General features: G+C 46.9%; 1 protein-coding gene across 1 annotated transcript in view; it reads right to left on the minus strand.

Annotated features, from left to right (window-relative positions):
- Positions 1 to 19,958, minus strand: part of TXNL1 (thioredoxin like 1) — a 226,981-nt gene that overhangs the window by 177,314 nt on the left and 29,709 nt on the right. Inside the window, exon 2 of the mRNA XM_069627028.1 lies at positions 12,945 to 13,041. Coding sequence (XP_069483129.1) covers positions 12,945 to 13,041 — 97 coding nt within the window. The remainder of the gene's footprint in view (positions 1 to 12,944; positions 13,042 to 19,958) is intronic.

Raw genomic sequence — 19,958 nt, forward strand, 5'->3', positions numbered from 1 at the left:
GCCAGGACAGGTCTGAAGGTAAAGGGGGAGAGGTAGCAATTATTTTTAAAGACTCTAGATGTCTGGAGAACTGACATTTTGAGTATAGAGAACTGTGATATTCTTCATACTAAACTAAGACTTCACACTGAAAATACTATGAACGTTATTTACCAGCAACCACCGACTGTAATGAAGGACTTCCTTAACCAATTACCGGATTAATCTCCTTTTATTTTCTTAAAACCTCTTTCCAAAGTTTTACTTCTTGGGGACTTTATTCACGGTCTAGGTCACAATAAGGATACTCAAGCGAAACTATTCGCTTGAGCCCTCTCAAATCTGGGCTTCTCCCAATTTATTCATGCACCTACCCATGTGAAAGGAAACACTTGCGATTGGCGGGCTGGGCAGAATATAACTCCAACCAATCAGACAGTCCCGTGTCCTTGGTCTGATTTATTTTGAGATAATTTCTGAAAAAATTGTAATAAATAAGAAACCCATCACTAAAATTATATGCAGAAACCTAAAAAAGCTGGCCCAAGATTTTAGATCCTTGGACTCGTGGATTGCAGGAGAAGGTAAATGCTGAGTGTCCAGTAAAAGAAATCACAGATATCTATATAGACATTATGCAAAAAGCAGTAGATGGCTTAGCTCCTCTGCGATATAAGAGGATACTGCAAAGAGACCAACTCCTGGTTCTCTTCTGACTTGCAAGCCATGAAAAGTAACAAAATCAAAGCCCTCGACAAATGGAACAATTCACGATCAGACTTGGATAAGGAAACCTATCAACTACTTGCTAAGGACTACAAAAATGCCATCATTATGGCCAAGAGAGCCTATGTCGACTATTGCATAACCAAAGCACAATCCCAACCGAAGGAGCCAGAGATGCCAACTTGTGTAACCTGCTTCAAGAGGCTATGGATACCAAATTTAACAAGATTAAAGCTGGAATTATGCTAGCAAATAAAGCCAGAGTTGTGCCCAATGTTTCCAATCCTACACCCAAGAGTTGGAAATCAGAAGAGCTTTTCTCCTTCAAACCTATATGTGAAGCCGAACTCGCTCTAATCAGAGAAACTTAAGCCGTCAAACTGTAAGGGGGACGTCGGTCCTGCATTAGCCATTAAAGCATGCTCTGCTGCTTTGATTATTACGCTCTGCAGATCGGTGAATGAGTCTTTTAGAGACTGCTCTGTGGCAGCTTGTATCAAGCAATCCTGGGTCACACTGCTCTTAGAGAAGCCCAATCTCTCACCCAGAGACCAGTTACTGTAAACCTATTTCTAATCCCGCATTCTTGTTGAAGATTTTGGACAGGGTAGCGTACACCCAAGTGCTCTTGACATCCTTAACCAGACGCAATCTGGTTTTAGAGAAAAGCACGGCACAGAGACAGCTTTGCTGGATGTAAAATCTAGACTATCCTGATGCTACTAGAACTGTCTGCCGCCTTCGACCTGGTGGACCATGCAGCTTTGGTAGCGGGTGTCACGCCCTCGGCAGCCCGATGGGTTAAATCTTTTCTTGGGGGAACGACACTGGAGGGTGAGCAGTGATTTAGCAGATGCTAATCCTCTAGATTTAGCACAAGGAGTACCTCAGGGAGCTGGTCTCTCCCCTATCTGCTATAATATTTTTACTGTGCCATTCTTGGACTTTTTGGATCTCAACGGCATTGTGTTTACCAATTACGCCGATGACGCTCAATGTGTCATCCCACTCACTGGCATCTTTTCTGAAGATGAATCAACAGGATCTACGGCCTTATCCAAAATTGGATGGATACTAACGGCTTTTCGCTCAATACGAGCAAGACAGAGCTGATGCTTGTAGGAACAGAAAATAAAATTTGTAAGCTGAGGGACCGTATGATATGCATTACTTACCGTAAAAGCATTTCCGATGATTGTATCTGCCTAGATTCACATGCTGTGCATATAGTCCGACATCCAGTGGTCACCGCGGAGTATTGCATCTCGTCTTTGGAGAATCGAAAGGGGATGGCAACATGGGCGTTACTAAAACACTATCCGTGACGTGTAGTGTACCCAAAATCCCTCAAGAGTAGAGGTACCTCCAATTGTATTTTTTCTGCCGTGCCTATGACTAACGTGAGTACAGAAAAGAGAGAAAGTAGTAAGACGTCTATGTTCCTTCCAACCGAGCGGGGAGGAAGCGTGGGCGCATATGAATCTAAGCAGATACAATCTGCAGAAATGCTATTATGGTAAGTAATGCAGGTCTTCTGATGCTTGTTAATCTGCTTAGAATCCCATGCTGTGCATAGACTAGCAAGCAGTACCCGGAGTTGGAATGTGAGAAGGAACAGTAGAGAAACGAGGTCGTAGTACTGCTTGCCCAACCTGAGAATCAGACATAGAATGAGTGTCTAGGCAATGGTGTTTTTTCAAAGGTGTGTACAGAACTCCAGGTTGCCTCTTTGCAAATGGACTCTAGGGGAACATTTGCAATGAATGCTATGGCAGCCCCAGTGCCTCGAGTAGAATGTGCTCTAGGCTTGAAGGGCAGTTTTCACTTAGCAAGAGTGTAACAGAGTGTGATGCATTTGACAATCCATTTAGAGATAGATTTGGAGACAGCGACTCCCTCTCTACTTGCTGCCACTTAAACGAAAAACTGTTTTGTCTCTTAGTGGTTTAGTTCCTTCCATGTAAACATGACTGCCCTGCATACATCCAGTGTGTGCAGACTTCTTTCTCCCGTGTTTGAGGGGTTCTGGAAGAACGTTCGTAGTTCTATGGATTGGTTCACATGGAACTTTGAAATGAATTTAGGCGCAAAATAGGGCGAGTGCATATCTTTATGAACTGTTACAAAGGGGTCTAGGACAGAGCGCTTGTAGTTCACCGACTCTTCTAATGGAAGTAATGGCTATTAAAAAGGCAGTCTTGTAAGTGAGATCTTTAAAACTTGATTTATGCATGGGCTCGAAAGGAGAACCCAGAAGTCTTGTTAACACCACGTTTGGGTCCGATTCGGGAGCTGGGTTAGAAATGGGAGAGTAAATTCCCTTTACTCCCTTCATGAAAGCCTTAATAACGGGAATCTTCCACCACGACACCTTTTGTTGTGAGGTAGTGTAGGCTGAAAGAGCAGTTAAGTGAACTTTAAGCGAGTTAAAGACTATGCTCGAGTCAAGTAAATGAGTCCGGTACAAAACGATGTGAGTGGGAGAGCAGTCAATGGGTTTGATGCTCTTAGTGTTGCACCAGATAAAACGTTTCCACTTGCTAAAATAGCAATATCGCGTGTTAGGTTTTCTTGGCTCCCCGAGTATGTCCATTTACATTTGAGGGAGTTATAGGTGCACGAACTCTATGACCTCAGGAGCCAGGCCGCTAAGTTCAATGTTTGTGGGCATGGGTGAAGTGTTTACCCCTTGTCTTGCAACATGTTGTATGGGCAAGGCAGTTTCATTGGAGGAGATAGGGACATCTCCATCAGATGAGCGAACCAGGGTTGGCGGGCCCACATGGGGGCCACCGGCATCATTGTGACCGGTTCCTTGTGCATCTTGTGCTCCATCTTGTTGAGTAGGGGAGTTCCCTGACCATGTGATCCAGAGTCCGTTCCCTTTGGAATGGTTTTGGGGGTACCTGGAGGCATAATCTTGGCATTGGGCGTTCTCCAGAGTTGCGAACAAATCAATCTCTGGGAAGCCCCATTCTGTGAAAACGCTGGAGATGATGTCTTCGTGTAATCGCCATTCGTACTCCATGGGTAGTGAGAAATCTCTACTGAGTACATCTGCCAGAAGATGGAGTTCCCCTGGAACATGTTGTGACAGCAGAAACATTGTGTTTGAGAGCCCACTTCCAAATGTTCTGGGACAGTTTGGACAGCCTTAGAGAGCGAGTGCCTCCCTGTTTGTTCATATAATACATGGCCGTGGTGCTGTCTGTGAGGATCAGGAATGTCTTTCCTTACAATTGTATCTGAAAGGTCTTCAGCGCTTTGAAAACTGCTAACAGCTCCAACAGGTTTATGTGGTTAGATGCTAAGTCGGACGACCAAACTCTGTGCACTGTCTGTTGAAGCAGGTGAGCTCCCCACCCTGTGAGGTGCGTCTGATGTCAAGAGTGGCTTCTACTGCGGGGGCGGTGAAGGATATCCCTTTTAGGACGTTTTCCCTTCACCACCACAGCAGCGAGTGAACGATGGCTGGCGAGACAACCACTAAATCGTCCCATTGTCCGCTGGCCTGACACCATCGTCTGTTGAGCCACTCTTGTACTGGACGCATGCGCAAGTGCGCGGGAGGAACCAAATAAATGCACAACGCCATCATTCCTAACAATTGCATAGCTTTGCGTACCGTCACCTCTCGACTGGCTACATGTTGAGGAATTTGAAACACCATGTTTTGAACCCTCTCGTTGGAGGGGAAGACAAGGCCGTCCTTTGTTCGAATTAGAACCCCTAAGAATTGTTTGACCTGACTGGGGTCTAAGCTGGATTTCTTCCCGTTGGAGAATCCCAGGCTGAATAAAAGGTCTATAGTGTCTTGGGTATTTGACAGACATGTTTCATAGAAGTCCCCTGTTATGAGCCAGTCGTCGAGGTAATGATAAACCGGGATGGATTGCCTGCGCAGGTGTGCTGCTGCCACTGCTAGTACCTTTGTAAATACCCTTGGTGCGGAGGCTATGCCAAAGGGCAGTAGCTTGAATTGATAATGTTTGTTTTGTATCATGAATCCGAGGTATTTTCTGCACGCCGGCAACATTGAAATATGAAAGTATGCATCTTTCATGTCCAGTGTTGCCATGTGATCTCCCTGTGTGAGCAGTGGAATTACTTCCTGCAGAGTGACCATGCATAGCTTTTGTGGCTTTTATGAATTTGTTCGCTGGGCGCAGATCTAATACAGGGCGCATGGTGAGATCCTTTTTGGGTACAAGGAAGTACACTGAATAAATACTTTTGTTTACCTGTGGAAGAGGTACGGCCTCTATGGCTCCCTTTTCTTGTAATATCTCAACTTCCTGAAGGATACGCAGAAGGTCTGGCGTCAGTCGTCTTGCACGTGGAGGCCTGAACTTTGGGGACCAGCAGAACTCTACATTACCCATGGGCCACGGTCTATAGTACCCACTGGTCTGTAGTTATTCCCCCTGAAGGAACGAGGTTAGCCGGCCCACCGACCGGTGAGGCATGGGAGGGGAGGGGACCCGGATCTTCTGGTCATTTTGAACCCGAAGCCAGGAAGCCTCTGGGGGTAGAGTTCCGGCCCCTTCCTTTCCAACAACACTGACCCCTTTGGGGATACAGGGTGGTGTATCTGCTGGTTCCTTGTGGAGAGGACCAATTATTTCCCGAGGTGTAATGGTTTTGAGGGAAGCGTTGGCCACGAAAAAAGTGTTCGGACCCAGTTCCTCGCCTTGTGGAGGGCTTTTGTTTGATTTGATCTAGCTTCTCAAGGGTGTCGTGCTCCTTCTTTGCAGTCTCGAGAGCTTAGTCGACTGCTCTCCCAAATAGGTTGGATTCTTCCAACGGTTTATTAATAGGCGACGCTTGAGTTTCTGGTTTGAACCCAGTTTCTTAGCCATGCTTGTCTCCTTAGGAGAGTGCCTTGAGCCAAAGATCGACGCGCTGTCTCAGCGGAAACCAAAGTGTTTTGAGGTTTACTTGTCTCCCCTCGGCTACAGTGGACAGGAGACGTCCGTAGCGGTTCAGGAACCTCCTTGCAGGCCTTCCAGTAACATGGCCCATTGAGCGTCCGCGTAGCTGGCTAACAAAGTAGCATTGTTAGCAATGCGCATAGAAAAAGCTGCTGCAGCTGTAACCCTCTTTCCAAAGGCGTAGAGTTTTTTTTAACACTCCTTGTCAGGGGGGTGCCTCCCCGGTTGACGGGGGAACCCCTGCCCTTTTCCTGGTAGAGCTAACCACCAGTGAGACTGGGGTGGAGTGACCTCTGATGTAAATGGGATCAAAAGAGAGGGTGGTTGGGGGGGCGAAATAGCTTTTCTATTCTTGGATTAACTGCTCTTGTAAGGGCAGGTGTTAGTAGCGAGGTAGCCAGTCGTTTTTTAATTAAGTTTAGAAGAGGAATAGCCTGGCTGGCCGGCAGTTTCTCTTTAAGAATGTCCTCTACAAAGTCAGCCTCAGGAACAGTTTCGTCGGTGGCGATCTTGAAATGTTCTGCTGCTTTGCGCACCATGGCGCTGAACGTCATTTGATCGTCCACTGGCGAGGGCCATCTAGTGGGAGTGGTTTGCGGGGAATCTAAACACAGGGCATCAGGATCTGGTGAAGGATCAAGAGACTGCCAAGGCTGAGGGTCACCCATATCAGGGTTTCCCCCCCCCACCCCTCTATGGGGGCATGCATATTCTCAGGGGACTCATCATCCTGAGTGCAAAGGTCTGCAGGGACTTTCTCCTGAGTGAATTCGTAGGTGTACACATCCTGAGAGGTATCAAAGAGACTTTGAAATGTTGCTACAGGGAGCACAAGGCCCTCTTCCCTCTGTCTTTTGGGGCTGGATTGCTCTGAGAGGGTTACAAACCTGTCAAGCCTCTCCATACAGCCCTCAGATTTTTCCCTCGTCCAAACAGAAGACGCAGAGGGGCCTACAAGTGGAAAGGGCTCTTCTACACGATCCTCTGACGCCAAACTGAGATGTTTGTTTCAATGTTGAAGAAGTACAGTCATCGCCAACCGAAAACTCTTTTCGGGGGACCGACAGAGGTTGCATGTTCCTGTGCTTCTCCTTCGCGAAGGGTTGCAGTATTTCCTTTAGGCTATTCTTGGATTTTGACGAATCCTTGGGCTTTCCCGGTGGCGTCTGCAAATCCCCTGACTGACGCTTCTGAGCGTCTACCGAAACAATTCTCGCAATGCTTTCGGCAACGTCCTCCGCAGTAGGTAAGACGCATAGCCTGGGCCTGCGGTTGTATAGTCTTTGGCAGAACCGGGGCCTTGTTGTCGGCGGATGCCTTCTTACGATGAGTCTCGACGGTTCTTGGAATATTGGGGTAGCGCCCTTCAATTTAGAGTGCCCGGTCGCTAGGCACATATGTGGCTATGGAGAAGGCTGCCAATCCTGACAGTCGGCGGGCACAGCCGAAACTTCCAGTGTGCCCGCTGGTGCTGTGGTCTTCTTCGACTTTGTCGAAGACTGGCCAGGGGTTGTGCGTTCAGTGAGTGGAGTGTGTTCGCCTTTGGCACAGGGGTGTACAGTCCCCATAGCAGTGCCTGAGCCGTGCCTGAGCCGTGCCTGAGCCGTGCCTGGAGGGGGTGGGAAGACGACCCAGTGCAGGAGCGCCCCCGAAAGGTCAACGAAATCTGAGTCAGAGGTCTGTTCGTCACTGAGGCCCTCGTCGCATTCGGCGGTTGTGGCAGTGGGAGAACTCTACTCTGCCTTCGACATCCCATAGGACGCCCACCGCTAGACACGGCGCTCCTTCAATGCCTTCGGACGGAGGAGCTTGCAAGCCGCACATTTTTCGTCATGATCGAGGGGCAAGCAATGGTTACACCGTAAATTCCCCTCTCTCCAAGGAAATTTGCCTTTGCAAATGGGGCAAAACCTAAATGGAGTCCTCTCCATAGCTGAGGATAGGGAAAGTGACGATTACCAGAGAGGAAAGAGGGAGGAAAGGGAAAGGCATTCTCAGATTTTACAGAAATGTCCACCCCGACCCCACTCCCTACTGTGGAGGCCGGCTAGAAGGCCCGGCCACGTGGTCAGCAGCGCCGATTGGATCACCGTCTGTCGAAGGTCCGTGGAGGTTTCGGTGGATATCAGGAACAGCCGTCGATATGAAGGACCGTCAGGGTGATCTGGAATAATAATATATTATATTCGACCAAAGGTCGATGGAACAATTAGCAATGTCTCTGGACGAGCTCTGCATAAGGCTACCAGTATGCTGGGTGGAAAAAAGCCACCTGAGGGACCTCGACGCATAAGGGATTTTGGGTACACTACATGTTACGTTAGGGATAGTGTTAGACACGCCCATGTCTACGTCCCCTTTCGATTCTCGAAAGACAAGATGCAATACTCTGCGGTGACCACTGGATGTCGGACTATATGCATGTGATTCTAAGAAGATTAACAAGCATCAGAAACACAATTCCTGATTGCACTACTGAATCTAAAAAGAAGGTTAAGACATTGGGGGTTTATCTGGACAGTAGTCTGAATATGAAGGCACAGGTCAGCAGTCTTGTTGCATCCTCAGCCTATTATATTAAACTTCAGTCTCATGCCCGACCTTTCCTTTCTCTGATAAGTAGGGAAGCTTTAGTGTGTGCATTAATTAGCTCAAGAATGGACTATTGTAGCAGCCTCCTGACTGGTCTACCCAACTGCCAGATTAATAGACTCCAAGTGATGCAGAATAATGCCGTCAGTCATTGAGGGCCGAAATAGAAGTGACCATATTTCAGACGCAAGAAGGGACTTACGCTGGCTTCCAATCAAGGAGGGACTCCGCTTTCAGCTAATGGTGATGACCTTTAATTGCTTGAAAAACTCTGGTCCATCTTATCTCAAGGACGACCTGGTTCCAAAAGCTAGCAATTACAACTTTAGATCTTACAAATGCTCCTCTTTAAAGACTCACGTCTGTCGGTTGACACATGCCAAAAATGTAGCCTTTTTTTCGGTAGCACCAGCTTTCTGGAATGGACTTCCATTTAACCTGAGAGAAGAATCTTCCATTAGGGTATTTAGAAAAGGACTGAATACCCTTCTGTTTAACTAATAGTACCTCCAGATCCATCCGACATTCTGCTGTGTCAATATGTTAAGACTCTCCACTGTCTATGTTCTGTATGTCTAAGCGCCCTTATGCAACCCGGGTCAGTGGCCACGCTATGTATAAATTATTGCAGGAATGAAAGCCAAATACATACTATGGGATTGAGCACATATATGCACTTAAATGTAGTGCAAGTAGTCCCTAACGGCCCAGTTAGCCCATTGCGATCTCCCACTGGAAAGGAATGTGTGAGAAACCTGAGGGTATTCTCCCAGTAAGACCGCGAGAATCCCTTACTCAGGTGGCCAGGAGACAGCCATCACTGTTGGATCCAGTTCCTGGGGGTGGACTAGTGGGGGAGGATCACCTGGGTTGGGGAACCCGGCGTTATACTAGGGGCAATACCCAGGGTGAGACGCGGTATGTTACAGAGGCATAAGACGAGGAGGGGGGCGATCCCCGAGACCTTTGTGGCCTGTGCCACACGGGCCACATTTCTCCCATAAAATCTCCAGTAGCAAAATTTACCAATCCCCTTCCATCTGGTAAATCACCTAGGAGAACAAACCCTATTAAATTGGAAAACCACGTCTCCCAGAAACCCTGCTTTCCTGCTTTCTACTCAACAACTCTCAACCATTCTTCTCCACATCCTTCTGATAATTCTTGCGCGAAAACACTCAATTTACCCTGACAACACACTACCGGTCCCAGAATCCCCTGTGTTAATTTCACAATCCCAGTTATTCCTGCGTGCCTCACAAATCCCCAACAATCATTTTCCACATTTCCTGTCAAATGTAACCTGCCCTTCCGAGAACCCCTCAAACCCTAATACAAGGGTTTTTATTCCATGTAACACCCCTCTCCCTTTCGACCCTGCAGAATACCTGGAAACTCTCCCACCTTCCTTTTCTGACACAAGACCTTTTTCCAGACATAACACTAGAACTGTTTACCAGGCATGTCCCGATACAAGGGTTAGGCAGAGTCAGCCAATGGATCATAATCACTCACACCCGACGGCCTTCCCTTTCCCCACAGGGATAAAAAGTGGAGCGAGAGAGCACAGGACGAGCAAGGAGAGTACAGCAGACAGCACAACAAGACTGCTTCCACGCGGCAGTTCAAGAGAAGAAGGGGGCAGAATCAAGAGGGTGGCAAGGAGAGAAGTGACCTTGCACTTTTCGTCCCAGGCCCACGGAACCTTCGTAGAAGGGAGCCCAAGACTGCGAACAATAGCATCAGTGTCCTGCAGCAGATGTCAACAGCACATGGGCCAAGCCTGTACCGATAAGCAGGAGCGAGGGAAGCTCCTGCCCCCATGGTTCCGGCCTCGACTCCAGAGAAGCCAAAAGCCAAGCGGTTTCACACAGCCGGTGAGTCGAGGGGAGAACCGAAAGAGAACCAGGCTGTGATGAGTGAGAATCGCAAAGTGGCAAGTATTGAACCAAAGCTGATGAACTTTGAATGAGCTGTAAAAAAGTGTGAAGGGGAGACCGGCGGCAGAGTGAAAACGGTACCATGCAAGTGCTAACTCGAGAGAGACTGGTCGAGCCCCATATGGGAGAAACTACAAGAACCAGAAGGCTGTAGGAAGGCCAGCGAAATAGGTCAAAGTAGTCATACAGAATCGGGTAAAGAAAGTAAACATTGAAAGTAAGGAGGGGTTGGCGCCCAGAAGAGGGAGACCCAGGGGTGAACTGATCACCCACTGAACATTGGAAACAAACTTAAAGGAACTTTTGATTGTTATTTGAACACATCAGGCCCCAAAGGCAAGAGACTTTCTAAGGAGACGAGACTTGGGCAATGACGGTCCTGAGAACCAATAATGGAATTGTCATCTCGTGCTGGAGAGGCCCGAGACTGTACTGTGCTCCGAGTTCCCATCCTACCCATGTGCAAAATGTGGGGAAGGGAGACCCAAGCCACAGCATCCAGACATTATTTGGGAACACTTCTTTCTTTTCTTGGGAACTATCCCACACCCCTTTTTGTATTAGTTGTGAGGTTTGGCAATAGTTTTCGTATTATAGGCCTTTATTTTGACAACGCCACTAGGACTGCCTTATTTTTCATTTGATTGTCAAAGCTTGCTCCCATCTTCGATTTAGGTTTAAACTAGGCATTTTTCCAACCTGCATACAACATTCATTGTTCAATAACCACAATTGAACTGTGATCCCTTGTGTCAGTCTAATCCATTGTCACCATGAATATCTCACAAGTGTCAGTCGGTTGGCAAACTGTGCCCACATCAGGCATATCCAAACAGATGTCTGACGATGTGAAAATGGTACGATCAAAGTGGGAAGCAGTTGACAATTACACGGCACTGAGGACAAGCAGGAAGACTAGAGTTTTTAAGCTTGAATACCCAAATGCGCTGGCTTGACTAGCTAGAAAAATCCTTGAGGTGACTAACTGGGTGGCTGAATATTGGTACTCAAATATCGGGCATTATTAGTATGAATGCGGTTGTTCGATGGGCTCAATTGTGCCCTTGAAGCATTGAGTCTTGTTTGAGTATGGGAATGGGTACGGACACCAAATCCAGCCACAGTAGGTTCATCCTGGGACAGTTGGGGATGAAAAGAACAGCGTGTATGAGAGGCTGAAAGAGGAAGGTAAAAAGGAGGTGCAACAGCTGTGTGCCAAACGTAACTGGCTACCATTGAAAAATAGGCGGAGCCATACGAGTGATCTTGTGTGCTGCACTCTTACTGAGGAGTGATTGCTCTGTGTGGTGGGAATTTTTATTATAGTGGGAAAGTTTAGAAGCAGGACAGTAATCCTACCCAAAAAAAGAGTGTTTGGGATTCACACAAACTAATTTGTTCCAGAAATGGCACAACAAACCTTTCACACAGGCAAGCGAAATAGCAAAAACGCTCTAAAAGCATAGGTGCCAGCGATTGCATTAAAAAACAATTTAATGTGAACATAATCAGATCCCTAGACCAGGCACTTCGCCAGCAACAGGAAAATGGGTGGTGCGAATTACACGTTGAGGAAAAAAAACATCGGAATTGTGGCACTTAAGTGAGATTAAGGGGCTGATACATTCAGAATTGTGCTCCCACTTGTTCCTCTAGGTACACCACTGCAAGCGGATGCTCAGTGGGTCGCTCTTATTCTGGGCACGCCAAATGCCTGCTTTATGCTGTTTGACTTTCGGGCTTAATGGAAACTATTTTATTACTTAAAGTTGTTATGTACACAAAATGCTGCAGGATTCCATTATGCAGCCCTCCCTCTCGACTATAGCAGTATATGCTATCAATGCTACTGCGTTTTTATTGGTGTGGGTCAAGGCACTTTTTTTAAAACACAGTTTGGGACTCCTATTTAACCAGGCGAGGCACAAATTGCAATCATTGGTTGGGTGTGCAATTGTCACAAAGGGGACACAGCTGCAAGTTTGCACACAGTGGGGCAAGTCCTATGGAGAGCTGGTGTACATCCAACCTTTACTAGTGCGCCTCATAAAAAGTCACCCTGCTTACATTTGGCCTCTAGTTCTAGCTTTGTGGCAAGTGTGTGAGTGCACATAAGTACAACTTTGCAATCTGGCACAGGCTTAAGCACAGGCTGAGTACACATTACAGTTGTAGTTTTCAACTTAGAATATTTTGGGAAATTGTGAGCAGGTGTCATATTGCACAAGCTAATTTTCTCGGTTGTGGCGGACAGCAGGTGTTGCTTTGGCTATTTTTTTTTTAACACGGTGCTGAGGTGCATTACCCTACGTTAGGGTCATGGTGGTTTACTTAAAAATAGAATTTGTTTTATAGATGTTCGTAAGCAGTCAGTTAGTAAAGGCAAGGAGCTTTAATCAATTGCAGGTCCTTGGTATATGTAGCTGTTGTTGCCTTGTCAGTTAAGTGTGCTTCTGAATTTCCTTTTGTGTGGAGGGGTGAAGGTGTTTAATTAGGTCTTTGGAAAATGAGAATCGGCATTCTACTTTGATTAGTGTGTATGCAATTTGGAGGATGAATAGAAAGTTGAGCGAGAGTTCCTGTAGAGAGGTCATAATATTTTGGTACACCATTGGTCGCTGCATGAAGAACTTGTATTCCCAAATTGATGGGAATACAGGTTAACCACAATGAAAAAACTGCATATGCCATATTAAGAGTAGCATCATTGTATGGGAGTATAACAACTCCCTCCAGAACAGTGAACAATGAAAAGTTGAAAATAACCACTCCTTACCTGGCAATGGTGGACATCCACTTCCAGAAAGACCGCCTGTACGTATTTATTACTGAGTGTATTAAAAGCAGGCGCTATCCTTAAACAGGGTGGGCAGCTGGAAAAGAAAAAAAAAAGTCACTTGCCTTGTGAAGGTTTGTGCATGGCTTTACAAGTGAGTAGACAACAAATGCATTCAATCCTTGAAGGAAGCTAAGAGGGTGCGTAGGTGAGAGGTGGAGGGGATTTGGAAGGATGCCTTGAGAATGCATGGAAATCTAGGGTAAGACTCATATGGGGTGGGGGAAACTCGTTGAAAGATCCTCGTTTCAAGAAAACTCGTTGAAAGATTTCATTAATATGGGGGGGCTGGGCATTTACCGATTGGGCAGGATGTGTACATAGTTCAATATTATATTTTATACAGTGCTTTATTCCCGACAACTCCTGCTTCTATTACTGTCACAAATAGAAAGAAACAGAATAGGGACTAGTACAGGAGCAAGTTTTATTTGGAAAGTTTTTAAAAGGGACTGGATGAAAATAGATCAAAAAGAAAATAGGGTTAGCCCACTGGCATGGCGACTGAAGTGTTTTACAAAATATTATTAGGGAATTTATTGAGCGCGGACCTTGCTTCGGGAATCAACAGAGCGCTTTACAATCATATGGGGGAAGAACATAGTGGGGGGGGGGGGTTGAGGGGATGGGGATGACAGAGAAAAAAAAGTAACAGGGACCTAACAGGGAAGGGCGAGAGTGTGGGAAATTAGCATTAAGGGATCTACAAGCAAGGGAAGGGGGGGGGGTGGAGACAGCGGTGAGCAGATCATTGAGCGTCAGGTAGGATGGAGAGCAGTGCTCCAGATAAGATTTGGAAGTGGGATTATTTTACTCCCTATTTTTTTTAAGTTGGGAGTAAAATAAAATGTAATTCCCAATGAGAGTATTTTATAAGCAAGTAAAAATATGTTTCAACTGAAAAACTGATTTCTTGTGTTATGGTTATGTCCTTGCAAAATAAAAGATACAGGTTTATTTCTGCCAATCAGCCAGTTAAAGTCGTTTCTTCCTGTGGTACTACGTGCACTACTGGTCCAAACATACCCATGGAGCTGTGAGGGTTAAAGCAGGGGTGCAGGATTCTACATGTTTGTTTCCCATTTTTTATTGGTATGTTTATCCCTTTAAATGCCAGCGACGAGCCGGCTCGTCGGTAAAAAACGCTCCAGGTTGCCACCGACGAGCCGGCTCGTCGGTGGCACTTAAGGGGTTGAGGGGGGGAATGCTGGCGGGTTTGGGCGGTGAATACCGCGATTTTAAAAAAAACCCATTGGCACTGGGGGGGAACCTCAATGGCACTTAAGAGGTTAAACCCTATTTTTATTTTTTGGCAGTATTTGCCCATTTTTTCCAGGAGTAAAAGTGGCTGATACACTTACCTGTAGGGTTGGTGGGGAGTGCAAGGCGTTAGGACTGATTTTCTATGTTTTCAATACTCTGCCCTGGGGGACAAATGTACAGAAGGCCAACCTAGTATAGTGACAGGGACAACTCAGGGAGCTGTAACCAAACCAGTGCAAGGTAGCAAGGCAAGTGGTCCAGGCCAAGTCTCAAGAGGTGGTGAGCTTGTAAGGGGTCCTAAATGAAGACAGTGCGAAGTCAGGTATTACACTTAAGACAATCAAGTTATAGAAATACGTATTTATTTATGACCATATAACACTGAGAAAAATGACTTAACAGGTAATATCACACAACTCTAAATAATGGATAGATATGTACAATCACTGGATTAGAGCAAAATACATATAGAAACCCCAATAAAGGAAGTGAAACATTAGTATAATAACTACAGGTCAGATATACAATACCAAGTCCATCCCTAAGATTTATGGGACCTTGTGCCCAAACATTCAACAATGTGCCATATAGTTTTATGAGGCTGCAAAAATAATGAAGGTTTCTGGGGTCCAATGAACAGTTCCAAGTGGTAGAGGACAAGTTGTTCTAACAAACGTGTCCCCAACTTTCAAAGTGCTTCCACGAACCAGCAATGGCAAAGCCAAACTATTTCAAAAGTTTATAAAAGTTATCAAAACTTTGAAGAGGGAGTTAGGGGTTAAGGTAAGTATCACTACAAATCACCCCCCCCCCGCCCGTATTCGGGTTCTTTGTATGGACTTGGTAGGTCTGCTGAAGAGGGTTCAAGGTAGCTTTTCCCACCGTCAGATTCATCGCTTGATGCCCAGGAGGTGCAGGTTCAAGCACTCTGGTCGGCGACCAATGCAGGTGCAAGGTCTTCCAGGTGATAAATACAAAAAAGAACCCTATGCAGGGCCCCTCTCAGGACAGTACTTGATGCAAGTAAGCAGTTTGGGACGACGGCCACAGATGCATGGTGACGCAAGAGAATTCACTTGCCACGATCACACTTTGCCTCCTATATCGGGTCCCCTTGATGCCAGGACCACGAGATTTCACAGAGTCGTCTTATTCCCACAAGCGGAGGATCCACCAAGTTTCAGACCTCACCCCGGAACTACAGCATCTACAGCATGGTAGCCCAAACTGTAGCTGTTCAGCCAATGGGTGATCTACGAAGAAGAGCCTTTGGCTTTGCCCCTTGGACTCCGAGCCAATGTCGAGGATGGATATTCCCTCCACACCAAGGGCCGCAGCTCATTGGCAGGACTGCTGGAGATCTTCCACAAGACAAGGCTCTACCAGGACAGCAGCAGAAGTTGGTCGCCAGGCCTTCTTCCAACGGGTCTCTGATCCCCCTCGCTGGTCTTGCAGCTGGACAGGATTCTTGGCCCCTTGGGTTTCTCCCAGGATCTCCCTAAATGTTGGTGGTCCCTCATTCAAACTCTGTTACTTGGGGTGACAGATGCTTTTTCCATGCAGGGCCTAAGGCCTTGAATGCCCTTCCGTATGACCTCCGCAAAGATAAATCTTTTCTGGAGTTAAGGAAAAAAATGAAAACGTATCCCTTTATTTAAGATATAGCAGCTTATTCTGGTAATTTCCCTTGCATTCTTATCTGCGCCCAGATGCAATCTTTTGCCCGGTTTCTGTTCGGGATATGTGCTATATAAATTGCCAAATACAATACACAGCGCAGTGTGCCGCCACAGGGTAAGTATGGGGGTGGGAGGGGAAGCAGGTTATCGGAAATGGCCATGGGAGGGGAAAACTGAAAGTTGTTAGCGAACAAATAACTTTCGGTTTCTTCTCCCACTGTCATTTTGGATGCAAACAAAAATTTGCAGAGTCCTTGAAGAAGTCTTGCTGCAGTATGCAGGACACTGCAGGACACATTTCAGGTGTGCCAATGTAGTCCCCCGAAGGCCTTCCAAAAGGACACTGCCACCATCCAGGTGGGAGAGGACCAAGGCATGGACAGCGGATCTAAAGTGCTTTTCTGGGATAAGGGCTTGATTTTCTTCAATAAAGAAAGTTGGTACCAGGCTGTTTACACCTTCATTGCTATGTGTGGTTTAAACCTGAGGTGCCCATCAATGTTGAACCTAAGGGACTTGGTCAGCTGGAGTGGTTATCCCTCAAGGTTCATAGCAGAAAGCCAGGTCTGGATGTCTGGGTATTCGGTGTTGTTGGTCAGCAGTAGGAATTCAGGTTTGGATGGGCTGAGCTTCAGGAAAGCACTGGACATCCAGGACTGGACCAATGTGAGGCAGGCCTTAAGGCTGTGGATGTCTACCATGGAGGAGATCTTGAGGTAGATGTGGGCGTCATCGAAAGTATCCCCACCCCAAATGTCCCACAGAGGAGTAGTATGAAATGCTCCCAACTCGATTGGTGTCTTGCCAGACTCTCAGGCAGGGCTGCAAGATGTTTTATAGATGGGAATACAACTCAGAAGCAAATCTTAGCAGAATAGTGCCGAGAATGTGGATTAACCAATATTCAGTGAAGGACAGCAGCAAAAGGAATGACGGCCCAAAGTCAAAACCCTATTCTAGTTTCAAACACTAAATGGAGGCATTGGATTAGACCAAGATTCATTCAGTATTCCTCAAGTGGGGCTGATGTGTGGCCTACACAGCTGGGGGCTATAACATGAAAGGATATGGGTCTAAGCAAAACAATGAGGAAGGCCAATTCACCAATTATTCACTGAAAGGACCCTAGTCCAACTGACGTGGAAGTCCCAAGTCCATCCTTAATCGAATAGGTTTTGCAGGTCATTCACAGTCTCAGGGTCTTTGTGTTCTTTCCGTCATGCTCATTTTACAAATACAGTGCCCTCTGGGATGGTGTCTTGAAATGGGGAAGCGTTTCCCAGAATTTACCAGGACAAGACCTGCCTAGGTCCCCTCCTGCCCCAATTAATTTATTTGGATAAGGCTGGTATCCAACCGGGTACTTTGGAGGAGGATTTACTTACACCATGTCCGCTCCACATGCGTTTCAAGCATTAGTAAGACTGTCTAGAGTAGCAGACGTCAGACGAATATAAGATAACAAACGGCCACACAGACAATATACCTTTATCTGGATCTACCAGTGAAATGTAAAGAACAGGCCGTTCCAACAGTTGATCAGGAGAAAAGAGGAACCCGGACAGCAACCACGTATCAGCAAGACAGACACCACAGTTGCACTCAAAACAATCCACCCTGGTCAAAGTAGTGCACCTACATGGTCTCTTGCTATTACAAGTTCCGGTTCTCCCTGGGTGAAGAGTTCATGGGCCAGGAACCTGCCCGATGGAATTTTACGATATCCTGTGCAACAAGTCCACAGGGACCCAACCACACCGGCACGAGGCAGCCCTTAAAGAAAGGCGAGAGCCTTATGAGGAGACCCGGAGAAGCAGGGCGAGACAAAACTCCCGGACAGCAGCAGGAGAAAATCAGATCCCAGGAAAAAGATGGGTACCAGAACATTCCAGCAAAGGAGTCATCCCAAAACATCCCAGGCAAGACAAACGCACATTCACTTGTTCAGAACACCCACATAAGAATAACCTGAACGGCAGATTAAAAAAAAAAAAAAGGAGTCCTAAAGCAGGTCCGGTAAGCAATGTCAGGTTGAAACATACCAAAAACCAAACGTTGGCCCAAAAAGGGAAATCCAAAACAAGATCCAGTAGAAAGTTAAGGTCAAGACCCTATCCTGCACTTCTGCTCCATGACAAGTGCCACAACAAGGGTTCGAGAACTGTAATAAGCATGGGTACACCATGGAGTCTGGAGGGGATTCATTGCATGGGAGCCGATATTACAGGGTTTGAAATTGCCATGAGTGCAAGCTATTTATTAACATTTGTAGAGCGCACAGCAGCCCGGGGACATCGTGGCGCTTGTTACAGACAACTTTCTTAGTTAACAATAGAAAAAACATGCTTAGTTACAGAATAGAAGTACAAGCTTATTTACAAACAGAGAACGGGGGAGGTGGTGGGTGGTACAGAGGAGGACGGGTTAGTTGAAGAGTGGTTTTTAACACTTTACAGAAGGCTGAGAGGAAGGTGTCAGCTCTGAGGGAGTTTGGTAGAGCATTCCACAATTTAGGTGCTATGTGAGGGAAGCCGATACCCACCCACCTTGGCTCTTTTGATGGACGGGATGCGTAATTGGTTAGTGTGGAAAGTTCTTTTCGGGCGTGATGAGGTGGCTCTGATAATAGTCTCAGAGGTAGGGTGGGGCTGTGAGTGCAAGGTATTTGTGCGCTATGGTGAGGTCTTGAAGGTAATGCGTTCCTTAACGGGGAGCCAGTGAGCAGCTCTCCTCATGTATTTGCCCAGGAGAGCTGCAGCTTTTATGGGCTAGTGATGCTTTTGTGTGTTTGAACCAGGAAGCAGGTGAGGCTGTCTGGGGCTACTACACATCTGTGGTACCAGAATGTGTGGGTGTGTGTGGCATTAGTGAAACCAATAGTTGTTCCCGATTGGATAACTACTGGCTGTTTGAATGGTGCAGATCCTTACCATTGATAGGCTTGGACTGGCTTCCAGGCTGGATTTTGGATAAGAAGAGGAGTCCTGCAGCCATTTTTTCAGATCGGCGTTGGAGTCAAAAATCTCTCGTAGAAGAACAGCCGACTAAAGATCCAACTCCCCAAAAGGCCTGCCATCCCTTTCTGCGCCTAGCCCTGTGAAGCCCTGTAAGACTACCTGATCTACAAAGACTCTATGCGGTGGTTCAACCCATGGACAGGTGGGACCAATCAGTCTCTGTGTTCTCGAAGATCCAGCAATCCTAAGACTTCAGAAGGGTCCTTGGCCCACCTAGTGGACTGTCCAGCTCTCCAGTGGGCTACCGCACTAGAACAGTCACTGCTCCGCGTTTGCAGCCAGAATTCTGGTGGTCACCAGCTTGTGGTACAAGTTGCCTTCCTGCTGAATGTCAGCGTCCGAGCATCAAGGGATATTGTCCTGGAAGGACATCTCAAACCGCGACTGAAAGGATGCCTGCCCTAGTCTGTGTGCAGTGGCCATCGCTGGAAACCATCCTGTGAAGTGTCCTGAAGGGCTGATTTCACCCAAAAGATTTCCCCCCGACAGGCCGCTTTCATCGAAAGGTGGCCTGTCGGGGACTGCGCATGAGTTTATTGCACAGTGTAAGAAACAGGAAGCGGCAGCGGAGAGGGGCCGACTGAGGTAAGGACAGGGATGGGGAGGGGAGAAGAGGTGGGGAGCGTTTCTCGCATTAGGGAACGGTGGGAAGAGGGGTGCGACAATGAAAGATGATTCACCACAGCGCTGACATCGAAACCCGAGCAAACGGGTTTCGATGAAGTCAGCCAACAGTGAATCATCGTAGATCTGCCCTGACGAGGGCTGCATCAGTGAATCTTGCATTTCTCCAACTCTAAGGGTTGCACTCTGCTGCTGGACCCAACCAGACAAATCTTTGCACACGCAGCTCCTGGGCACCTCTCACCAGAAAGAACAGCGGGAAATCCCACCTCTATCGACCCCCAATCGAACCCATCCAGTCACCTGGGAAATGAGAGTCAGGGGGTGTACATAAATTCAAAGGATTTGGCGCCCCCTGTCCTCCATAGGAT

This window comes from Ambystoma mexicanum, chromosome 6p, assembly GCF_040938575.1.
Source record: "Ambystoma mexicanum isolate Mex_15411 chromosome 6p, UKY_AmexF1_1, whole genome shotgun sequence".
NCBI lineage: Eukaryota > Metazoa > Chordata > Amphibia > Caudata > Ambystomatidae > Ambystoma > Ambystoma mexicanum.